The sequence below is a fragment of the Ipomoea nil genome, unplaced genomic scaffold (assembly GCF_001879475.1).
Source record: "Ipomoea nil cultivar Tokyo-kokei standard unplaced genomic scaffold, Asagao_1.1 scaffold3169, whole genome shotgun sequence".
Taxonomy (NCBI): Eukaryota; Viridiplantae; Streptophyta; class Magnoliopsida; order Solanales; family Convolvulaceae; genus Ipomoea; species Ipomoea nil.
This window is the reverse complement of record NW_017619597.1, coordinates 310,422-322,710: the sequence shown is the minus strand read 5'-3', so window position 1 is coordinate 322,710 and position 12,289 is coordinate 310,422. Positions and strand designations below refer to the sequence as shown.

Genomic DNA, 12,289 nt, shown 5'->3' with positions numbered 1-12,289 from the left:
AGTTGGAATATAATAATACGTTGAAGGAAATTTGTGTATGGAATCTAATAATTAGGTGAACGAAATTTGTGTATGGAATATAATAATTAGTTTAAGAAAATTTGTGTATCATCCTACGTATAAATAATGGATCATCATTTTTTGGAGGAAATTTGGGTAGAGAATATCATCATTTCTGTACGAAATTTGTGTACAAACATCAAATGTGGGAAGTGCTAAGGAATGAAGAGAAATGGTGTAACCAAGCTGGGAGTGGCATTGATGTTGACTTAACCAGAGATAACGTCAAAAGCGAACGAAAAATACAGAGTCTGCAGGTAAATACACATCTTCATCATCAAATTCACAACCAAGTGAGACACCATGTGTGGGAGGGTTTAGCTTTCGTCCCATGGGAAGGGACGCTTCTAAGGCGAAAGGAAAAAGAATGCAATCAACAACACAGTCAACGGTATCAAAAAGTTTGGGCGAGCAAGTTGAAACGCAAGTCAGTGTGGAAATGGAAAAAATAAACCTCATGAAACAATATATGAAGCGACAAGAAGAAAAACTGCAACAACAACAACAACAAACTGAGAAAAATAAACATCTCATTCAGTTTATGCAACTAGATACATCAAGTATGAATGAAACGCAAAAACAATTGTACGATAAGCAAATGAAAAAGTTTTTAGATGAATAAGTATGATGAAATTAATTTGTATGCATTGTATTTCTAAATCAATGTAATGTTATGTACTCTTTTAATATATTATTTTATTAAAAAATTATTACTTATTAAAAAAATACGGCAAAACAAACTACACAAATAAAACAAGAAAAAAAGTGATTAAAAATAAACTAAATTAAACAAACAAATTAAAAATATAAAAGTTTTTTAAAAAAAAATTATTAAAAAAAAGGGTCTTGGCTGGGATGTGGTCAGCCTTACACAAACTCCTTAATATCCCCAAAGGATATTGATGTTTAGAGCATCCACATTCAGGGGCGGACCTACAGTGGGGGCAGTGGGGTCAGCTGCCCCCACTCACCCCACCCCCACCCCTTATATAACCCTTGTATGTATATGTGTATATATAGTACAAGTTTTAGTATAAGTATTAGAAAATAGAGAATTGTTAACAAAATGTGGTTTAGCATAGATGGCTGAGCCCATAGTTGGTTTGGACACAAGCCAAGGTTTGATCCCTTTTATTTGTTTTCAACATTTCCTTCTCCTATTAACACTACTTTTTCACATTTTCACTATTATTAATACTTATAATAGTGCATATTGCTTCAACACAATAATATAATCTTCATTTATATATTAATAATGAGATGAGATGTGTAATCTATAATGGATCTTTTATTCAAATTATTTTATCAAATTGAGTATGTTCATTATTTCACATTTTCACTATTATTAATAGTGCATATTGCTTCTACACAATAATATAATCTTCATTTATATATTAATAATGAGATGAGATGTGTAATTTATAATGGATCTTTTATTCAAATTATTTTATCAAATTGATTATGTTCATATTTTGTTATGAATATATTTATAATGTTTTGATGTGTTTTATAATTTTCTTATATCCAACATTATTTATGGTTATACTTTTGAAGTGTTTCATTTTTTTTTTTTTTCTAATTATCAATTTTGCTTTAATATTTTGCCCCCGCTGAAAAAAATTCTCGGGTCCGCCACTGTCCACATTAGTAGTTATTTAGGAGTTATTTCTAAATGAATTCTCTCCACCCAAAGTTAATAGCTGATGTGGGGAGGAGTTATTTCAAAAATATTTCTCCTGCAAAATATGGTATATTTGTGGGCCCAGTAGGTAAGAGAAATAATTAAAATATAGTGGGTTAAATGGTGGGTCAATAAAAAACTGAGAAATAACTCAAAATTGATGTGGAGAAAGATTTTTTTTTTGATTGAATGAGATGATGGATGGTGAGGTGGATACTGGGACCCACAAATAACTGAGAAATAACCTCAACTGATAAGGATGCTCTAAGTCACTTGCCATGTAAGATGCCACATAAGATACCATTTAGATTAATACTTTTTAAAAATTAATTTTTTTATAAAATTAAAATAATAATATTCATTTAAAAAAAAAAAAAACACCATGACAGCCGAGCTGCCATGGCTTCTTGTCCATGCCAGCTAATCTGCCATTGACGAAGAACCGTGGCAGGCTTTTCCATCTGATCTTTGGACGAAGAAGCTCGCCATGGCAGCTTGGCGCGCTGCCATTGCTTCTTTGTCCATGGCAGCTGTCATGGATGAAGAAGCTTGGGCTTCTCAGTCAAATTGGAGAAGTGTTGCGTCGAAAAGTTTTTTTTAATTAGCTTTTTAAAAAAAATGTCATGTATATAAAGTTGACAAGTTATCTTTTGATAACCGTTTAAATAGATTAATTGTACAAATTTAACAAGTTTAAGGCTCTAATTAAATATTTTTTAAATTCGAAGGTCTAATTGAATTCTGGTATATAGTTGGATTGTTTATTTGACCTTTATCCCAATTTAATAACCCTATAACTTTGATTAGGATGCAAGGATAAGTTTATTAGGAAGGGATAACGTAGAGAAAATATACAAATAATAAAACACGAGAAAGGGAAATATAATAATATAATAAAACTGGATCAATTTTTTTGGTTATTGATGAGGTCCAACACTTTGTTCCAAGCAGGCCTGGCAGAGATGTCGGAATACCAAGCATTCAAACACTTCCTCTCACTCACCAAATGCCCAAAACCACCTTCGTTGGTCAAGAATCTGAGGCTGGGGAGGTGGCTAAGATCAGCCAAGGAGAAGAAATCTCCGGCCAGGTATTTGCTCTTTGAAAGCCTTTCTTCATAAACGTCCAACACTTTCCCCAGCTTTTCTGCACATTTCTTCACCACACTCATGTCGCTGGGCTGTCCCATGCTGGGGAACACAAACATCTGAAGAACCATGTTGTAGACTAGGTCGTTGTAGTTGTTGGATTCCACTTCTAGCCATTGATCCACCACGCCTCTCTCTTCGACCGTCTTTCCCATTAGGTTCTTGCCTTTTTCTGCATATTTTGTTGCGTAGTACCTTATGATCGCCCTGGATTCTATATATCACAACAAAAATACAATTATTCGGTAATCCTAAGCTCACAAAACCCCACCCTTAAAATCACTTGCAAAGATAAATGAATAAGTTGCACAACCAGCACATATTTTGCATATGCTTTTAACTCAATGACTTAATTGAAGCATGTGCTTCATCTCAACTAAAAGCCTAAGCTGATAGTTGAATTGCACATTAATGACTACATGCTCAACAGACTTAACTGCACAAACTTATTAAGTTTATTAGCAGCCTATTTTACGCTTATTCTAAAATAATATTAAGTTTGTTGTATAGTGTATCACCGAAAAGCTTGAAGTCTCCATCCTCAATAGCCGGAACCTGTCCGAAGGGCTGCAAGGGATGGCATACAAAAAAATAAATCATCACAATATATATCTAAACTCAATATTAAAATTAAAATATACACTGATTTATCGTAACGACAGAAATAATAAACGTGTCTAGATGAGAATTTGTACCTGGCGACGCAAAAACTCAGGAGTTTTGTGCTCGAAGGACTGGAGGTCAATATGGATAAGCTCAAAATCCACACCAAGCTCAAAGAGACATGCCATCACCCTCTGCGGACATGCCGCTGTTGCAGAACCGAACACCTTAACTACCATATTCACACAACACAATATTAATATTGTAACGATCGAATGTTAGTTGGTGAATGGGTGTATGTTTTTTCCCTTTTCTTTTTATTTAATTTGAATGTGATATTCTGTTCCAATTTCAGCATCTCTTTATAGTATTTTGATAGATCGAGGAGGGCAGTTTGCATGCAGAGGATTGTCTGGGGGTTGGCACGCGATTTTGGTTTATTTGGTGGTTGACTGGGGCCCATCGCGGGTGGTCACTTACCGTCTCATGTGGCCTCACACACACTTCAACTCATTTATTGTAGCTTTGTTTTGATAACATTTAATCATATGCTTTTATTAATATTGTCAAATTTTTGGATCAAGTGGAAGGGATACCTAGGAAAACTGCTATACTATTTTCAATGGGGGCAAAATATTAAAGGGAAAATGGCACTTTTTACCCTTGAGTTATATATTTATAGCACTTTTTCTTCCTCAATTATTTAGGTAAGCACATTAGCCCCTCAATTATTCTAAAAGTTGTGTTTTTTCCCCATGATATATTAAATTGACATTTGTACCCATAAAGTAAACATTTTATTTATTTTACTACTCCAACAAATTATTGCGTATACGTAGGGATGATCACGGTTCGGTTTGAATTGAACCGGATACTAAAGCAAGAATTAATAGTTTTCGATTATAATTCAGATCTAGAACCCAATATTTAAATGTCAATTTATTAAAATTATGTATCAAAAAAATTTGAATCTTGAACCGTGAACCGACGGTTCCGAATCCGATTCGCGATTTTGAACCGTCTTTATTTTAAAATTTTATTTTTTATTTTAAAATAGTCTAAATTGAACAATAAATGTATTTTATTTTTTCAGTTCGGAACATGAACCGTCCGTTCTGGTTCACGATTTTAATAAACTCTAAATATCGAATTTTGATTCTAAATTGTAATTGGAATATTTCAGTTTGGTTGCTATAGCGTTTGTTTGGTTTGAACCAAATTATGGTCATAATTTGTTGGAGAAAAAAAAATAAATTAAATATTTAGTTTAAGGGTAAATATGTCCATTTAACATTTCAGGGGGAAAAACAACCACTTCAATAATTTAGGGGGAAAATATGCTATAGGTATATAACTCAGGGGGAAAAAGTGCATTTTCCCAATATTAAAACAAAAGAGATATATAATTTGAAAAAAAAAAGAAAAGCCGTAAACAAGCTGTGTTGAAACCATAATAAGGATTAGAACCTTAGCCTTTCTTAGAATTAAATGCTCCCGTTGCCAACTGATCTAACCATCTCTTGTTAGCTTTTATCTATTTTTTTTTATACTTATACTAAAACATGTACTATACATACATGCATATACAAAGGTTATAGAGTGGGGGTGGGGAAGGGGGATAACTGCCCCCATGGTAGCTCCACCCCTGATTCATGCTTGCAGGCAATGAGCAAGTTATTGATCATCTTGTTGCTACTAATTCCCTCCACTATGGCTAGAGTCACCTTTGAATATGACACGACTGCATCCCTAAGCTTGCGCGAATTGGATCCCCTTAAGGAGTGTTCACGCCTCAGCTCCAGTCGCACGCAGAACATGTTCCAAGCCCCTAACCAGCTGCCATTCTATTAATATTATTAAATTTAAACCCGCATAGACAGCTCAGTTGGTCATAAGAGTGATGTTTGGAAAGAATATTATCAAATTTGATCTTTTATTATACTTTTGTCAAATTAATTTTAATTTCTAGGACAACATGATACTTTCAAAACGTTAGCCTCTTCTTTTTACTAAAGAAAAATTTGTAAATAATATAATGAACAATAATTTGATAAAATTTTAAACAAAAAAAAAAAAATCAATTTTATTACAATGTTATGTTGTTTATCATATGGGTTCGGTGGAATTCATACGTATAGGAAGAAACCCTGGCCGGTCAAATATAGATTTTTTCTTTCGACCATATTCTAACTAATAATCAATTAATCATCCACAACAATCCATTCAAAATATGACAAAGGTAGAACATAAATAACTATTTTGAATTTGAACAGATACTACAATGTAATAGAGTCAGTAGCATTCAAAAAAATACTCCCTCCGTCCCGAAATAGTTGTCTCATTTGCTTTTTGCACGCTTTTTAAGGAATTAAAGTAAATGCTATGTCATTTCCCAATTATGCCCTTCACTTTTCTTACTTTTGGAAATAAAAGCAAAAGTCATAAGGGTAAATTGGAAAAGTAGAATGATATTGATGTTCAATTTTGGAAAGAGGACAACATTTTGGGACAAACTAAAAAGGAAAGTAAGACATGGAAAATGGGACGGAGGGAGTAACTATTTTGAAGTTTTGAACTATACTAAAGTAAAAATGCAAATCAAATCATAAAGTAGCTATAATGCTCATGCATGCACACTGCAACACTCAATCCATATCAACAATATTATAAACAAACCACATGATAATCACCCTCATTAATTCATATACAAGAAAGGCATCTAAATAATAATAGTACCTATCAACAGCTTCAGTCTTCTTTCTGATATTAGCAGACAAAAGAAAAAAGTGTGGCATATACTTTGGAAGAGCATCCTGCTGCTGCTTTTTCTCTCAAATGATACAATAATGTAATAAATCATCCAATTCAGAACCCATCATTCACCAAAAGCCTAAAGACAAACTTGATATATTCATGTTAAGATCTCCTTCCTATGCTCTTATTTCTTGATAATCCTCACTCCAAAACTAAACACAGGAGGAAACTGTGTTCCATAGCATTTTCAAACATCAAAACTTGCTTCACACGTTTGGTTGGAAGTAAAAATATGAACTTTGGACATCATAAATTCATAATAGAATGGTCATATGCACCAAGTTACAGCCAACATGGGAATGTCAAAGTATACCAACACAACTACCATTAAATTAAAATTTCTTACTTTCACCAGTAAATCAAGAAGATTTTGCAAATCCATGATAGCTTGAGAAGCTTAAACCCCTAAACTTCCTGATACGACACATTCAGCACGACATAAAAGGGAAAACCAAGTTTCACTTTCTAGAAAGCATAAACCAAATGTCAAACATATACTCAACAACAAACAATAAAAAATTTAAAAAAAATTAAAAAAAAAATCAGATAAGCAGCCAAGATATAGAACAGCTCAGTGGCAGTAGTACATACAGCAAGTACAGAGCATAAAATATGCAAGCTTGATTTTCTCAGAAAGAGAAAGAACTTAATTACTTCAAGAATTTTAATTGGAAAACCAAATAATCTCTAATTAAAATCTCCTCCGTTAAAAATAAAGCTCAAGTCCTTACTACTTGTCACAAGGTTGAGGTACAAATGCAGCAACTTAAATGATATAATCTACTTTGTTAGAAATTACAGTTAGAGATTTTTATGAGATAGAATTAAATTTGTTGAATTTTTTACTATATTCTTAGATTTAGTTGTTATCATAATAAACCTATTCTCAAATCAAAAATGAAATCTATAAATAACGCTATACTTTTATTCATAACATTTCTACTTATATTATGTAGATCCGTCAAAACAGATCGAAAGCTTCAGTACACACTGAAGCAATTAATAATAATAATAATGCTACTTCGACTTTAATGATAGAGGCCAAGGGGCCAAATGATCGCCGCCGCCGCCGCCGTCACCATCCCTCATGGGTGGGATTCTCACCATCTCTGCCGCCAAGCTTTTGCCATGTGAAAGAAAATTGCATTCCAAACAAGGTGAAGGAGGCATTCATTATTCATGGCCTTGGAAAGCAGTTCCCCTTAACATGTCAAAAGCTTGGCGAGAATCCCACCCATGAGAGATGGGGACAGTGACGGCGGCGGCAACCATTTGGCCCCTTGGCCTCCATTATTAAAGTCAAAGTAGCATTATTATTATTATTTGCTTCAGTGTGTACTGAAACTTTTGATTCTTGATCCGTTATGACGGCTCCACACAACAAAGTATAAATGTTATGAATAAAAATATAGCTACAGTTATTGTATATTTCATTTTTCCTTTATTATGATAACAACTGAATAGGTTTATTAGGATAACAACTAAAATCTAAGAACATAGAAACAACAAACTAAATTCTATATTGCATATTAACATAATATGTAGCTAACTCATCCTCAATCAGCAAAATCAACTGGCTAGCAATCTCATAATTGAACTCTAAATTTTAAATAATCCTCGCAAGTGCACAAATCACTATAACATAATGTGCAAAGCAAGAGTCGAACCCACAGAAAATTGACACAATGCAATTTATAGACTTGAAATGCAATTTATAGACTTAATAATTTAAAGTTGACTTAATTTAAAGTGCTCAAAAACAAATGAAAAGGCATAAAAAACAAGGCATGAAAGACAGTAAAACTGTAAAATATGAAACAAGACAAAGGGAACAAGGACTAGGAACATGAATCTTTCTTTAATATGGCAACCCCGCAAGCGGGCCTGTTCCTATGTCTAAAGGCACTTATTCAAACAATTATTTCCTAAAAGAACTACAGAATATACACAGTTTATGAACCAAATAAACAGTTCAATAAAGATAACCAAACTATTTATTCAGAACATGAAATTATTAGGCATGGTATTTACTCTAAAATTCCCTCAAATTAGTTCAATCAATTTTGCTAAAATTGGCCACCCAGTAACAAAAACAATTAAAACGATAAAATCAAACAATAAATCTAAACCCAATTAGCAAAATAGAACATATCAATACAAAACTTTCATAGTAACTTCATCAAGTTACTAGAACAAGAGAGTTAAGAAATCAACAACAAACGAAAGATTAAAATCAATATTTTAATCTTTTCCGGACTTGGCAACAAAAACAATCAACGCCACCAAGTAGGCATCACAATTAGCAACATACTTAAGCATTAAGCATTAAGCATGGTAATTAGCAACATCATTAAGCATTACATAGCAGCACAAACAATTCAGCAGAATTGAAATTAAAAGGACAGTGGGTTACAAACCCACACTAAATTGATTGTTGTTAACAATTACGAAGAAGCCAACAGGCCCAAATTAAGGAAAAATTAAAGAAAGAACCAGAAATTGCCAAGCCACTGCAGACGAATTGTTGCTGCCTATTGGAAGTCGAAGTCGCCGCTGCTAGAAATTAAATCCCAGAACTGCCGAGAAGGATTTTTTGCCAAATTAATCCAACCACCGCCAATAACAGATTTTCCGTCGAAGACTCGCAGCTGCGCCGGGGAAAAATTGCACGCACAGAACAGACTTGCGACGGAAATCGCACAGCCACTCCCGCTCTTTTGTAATTTTCCGGTGAGAACGATGATGCATCCCCCTTCAAACGCACCTCTTTTATACTACTCAGGCTCAACAACTTTTCCGAGCTTCCTCACTAAAACTGCTTCGATCACCAGAGATTCTATCGCTCACGCCTCAATCAGATCTCCCTGAGTTTGTTGAAACGCGTTTCTGGTGCCTCGGGTTAATCGCCGTTCTGCGCCTCTTCCCCTGGTAGTCTGGTAGGTGTCTTTCATTAACAAAGCCGAATCTCTAATTTAAGGACCGTTATGCTATGCAACCGTCCGGTGCAGGTTGCAAAAACGATGTCGTTTTGACGTCTGATTTTAAAAAAGAAAAATTAAAAATTAAAATTACATAACTACACATCTATAAGTTCATAATTATACATTCAAAATTACATAATTACATATTTATAACTTCATAACTATAAATCCAGAATTGCATAACTACACATCCATAACTTCATAACTATACATTCAAAATTGCATAGCTACACATCCATAACTCCATAACTATAAATCCAGAATTGCATAATTACATATCCATCACTTCATAACTATACATTCAGAATGGCATACATAACTACACATACATAATTTCATAACTATACATTCAGAATTGCATAACTACACATCCATAACTTCATAACTATACATTCAGAATGTGAAATTATAACTTCATAAATATAATTCAGAATTGCATGCATAATTACACATCCATAAATTCATAACTATAAATCCATAACTGCATAACTACACATCCATAATTTCATAAATATAAATCCAGAATGTGAAATTATAAAATTATAAACATATTAACTAACTGAAGAAGAAGAAGAAGAAGAAGAAGAAGAAGAAGAAGAAGAACCAAATTGATTAAGGATGTGTTTGGTTCATGGTTTAGCTATCAGTAATGGAAATCAAAGTCATTGTTATTGTTTGGTTGGCAGGTTTCTAGAACATTATTATGGATTTTTTTTTTTTTTTGAAGGGAACACTATTCTGGATTTGATTACCCCCTTAATAAAAATAAAAAAAATTAAAAAAAAACCGCATTCCATAATAAAATAAGGGTTTCATTCCATTATTCTTCACAAGTAATTTTCTTTATTATAATTTAGGGTGTGTTTGATTCGCACATGGGAATCGGAATCGGAATCGGAATCGAAATGGGTATCAAATACTTGGTAATGGTAATGGATTGGTGAAAGTATTTAGCATGTTTGGTAATAGAGTGGAATGGAAATGGTTAGGAATGGAAATGGGGGTGTTCTTACTACCAGCAAGCTTGACCAAGGAAATCGAAATTGCTATGAATTCTTATTGGTGGAAATGACAAAGTATGCACAAGCTGCAAAATGAAAGAAGAATCTAGCCTAAGGATTTTTTTGTATTTTCCTTTCTTGGTTCTGTTATAACTGCCCTGACAGTGTATATAACAGGAACTATCTTTGCCTATTGGATTGTAACTTCTCTTCTTCTTCAATTCAACTTCAGTTCTCTGGTTCCCAACTCTAGCTTTTCATCTCTCTCTCTGGCCTTTTATCAAACATGTGCTGAGCATTCAACATGGTATCAGAGCTTCCTCGAAGCTACGCAGCAGTCGTCACGATGAACACTGATGCAGGCGAAGGGAACTCAAACAGGAACAACACTAATCCTGTGAATCAGAATTCAGCTAATCAAAATATGAATCAAAGAAATGAAGAGTTTGATGATCCTTACTACTTGCATATCACTGAGAATCCAAATATGATTCTTGTGTCTCCTCCTTTATCTGAGGTTAACTATTCTTCATGGAGCAGATCCATGAAGACAGCTCTTGAAATCAAAAATAAGTTTGGCTTTTTGGATGGATCTGTGTCAATTCCAGCAGTAACAGATTCTAAATATGGAGTGTGGATGAGGTGCAACAAGATTGTGTGCTCCTGGATCATGAGATCACTCACTCCCACCATTGCAGAAAGCATCCTCTATTTTGACAGAGCATCAGAAATCTGGAGTGCACTTAGCAAGAGGTATTCACAGGTTGATCCTCACAGAATTGCTGAGCTCCAGAATGAAATCTTCACCACTGTGCAAGGTAACAAATCTGTGAATGAATATTTTACAAAATGCAATGCCTTATGGGGTCAGATGAATGCTATGAGACCCTTACCAATCTGTGAATGCACTCCTAGATGTTCATGTACTTTGTTGAGCAAAATATCAAAAGAGAAACAAGATGATCAGGTCATTAGATTCATAGAAGGATTAAATGATGAATATGAATCCATAAAAGCAGGAGTTCTGGTCATGGATCCAATTCCTGACATGGAAAAGGTTCTTAATATGACTGAAAATAGAGAGAAAGATCAATGGTACCATCAACCAAAAGAGTACTGAGCTTATTCAGTCAAATGCCATCCAAACCAGCCAGGATCAACAAATAGATGAACAAGGGATCATTGCTTTTTCAGCCTCTAACAACAAGAAGAAATTCAATAATGGAGGAAGGAATGTACCTAAGTGTACATATTGCAATATGATTGGCCACACTGTTGAAAAATGTTACAAAAAGCATGGATATCCTACAGGATGGATTGCAGGTTACAAATCTAGAAATAAACAGACTCAGGATGCTCATAACTCCTCTGTGAACCAAGTTGGGGATATAGGAATGAAGCAAGTCAGTCAACAACTAATGTTGTTGTCACCATGAATAACAATGGGGAATCCAATGAAGGCAGGTTCATCTCTAATCTACATGTTAATAATGCAGTAGATACTATATGGATCTTGGACTCAGGTGCCACAGATCATATTGCATGCTCACTAGAATACTTTGAGAATTGTTATAAAGTTCATGGATTATCTGTCAAATTACCCAATGGGGAAAATGTGGATGTTACACATGTAGGAGATATCAGGTTACATCAAAATCTGTTGTTGAGAAATGTGTTACACATTCCTGCATTCACATTCAATATTGTTTCTGTTAGTAAACTGACAAAGCAAGGGACATGTAAAATTGTCATAAAATCTGACTCATGCACCATTCAGGGCCCTCATGGAATAGTGGATGGTTTTGCTGAAGAAAGGAATGGGCTGTACCTGATCACTCAACCCCCTTCTAGAAGGAAGAACACTCAATCTGACAGGACTATTGATTGTAATAGTGTATCTTTAGAGTTGTGGCATTGTAGATTAGGGCATTACCCTGTGAATAAGATACACTCTTTGAATGGAATAAAAGATACACAATTCTGTAAATCTCATGAGTTTAT

The 12,289-nt window shown here is 34.1% G+C and overlaps 1 protein-coding gene across 1 annotated transcript; it reads right to left on the bottom strand.

Annotated features, from left to right (window-relative positions):
* Positions 1–2,514: 2,514 nt before the first annotated feature.
* LOC109167490 (glutathione S-transferase F11-like) lies at positions 2,515–3,835 on the bottom strand. The gene is made up of 3 exons (XM_019316510.1): positions 3,585–3,835; positions 3,408–3,456; positions 2,515–3,103 (listed from the first exon to the last, which is right to left on the bottom strand). Exons 1-3 carry the CDS (start codon positions 3,729–3,731, stop codon positions 2,646–2,648), a joined length of 654 nt encoding a protein of 217 aa, XP_019172055.1. The 5' UTR covers positions 3,732–3,835; the 3' UTR covers positions 2,515–2,645.
* Positions 3,836–12,289: the final 8,454 nt, after the last annotated feature.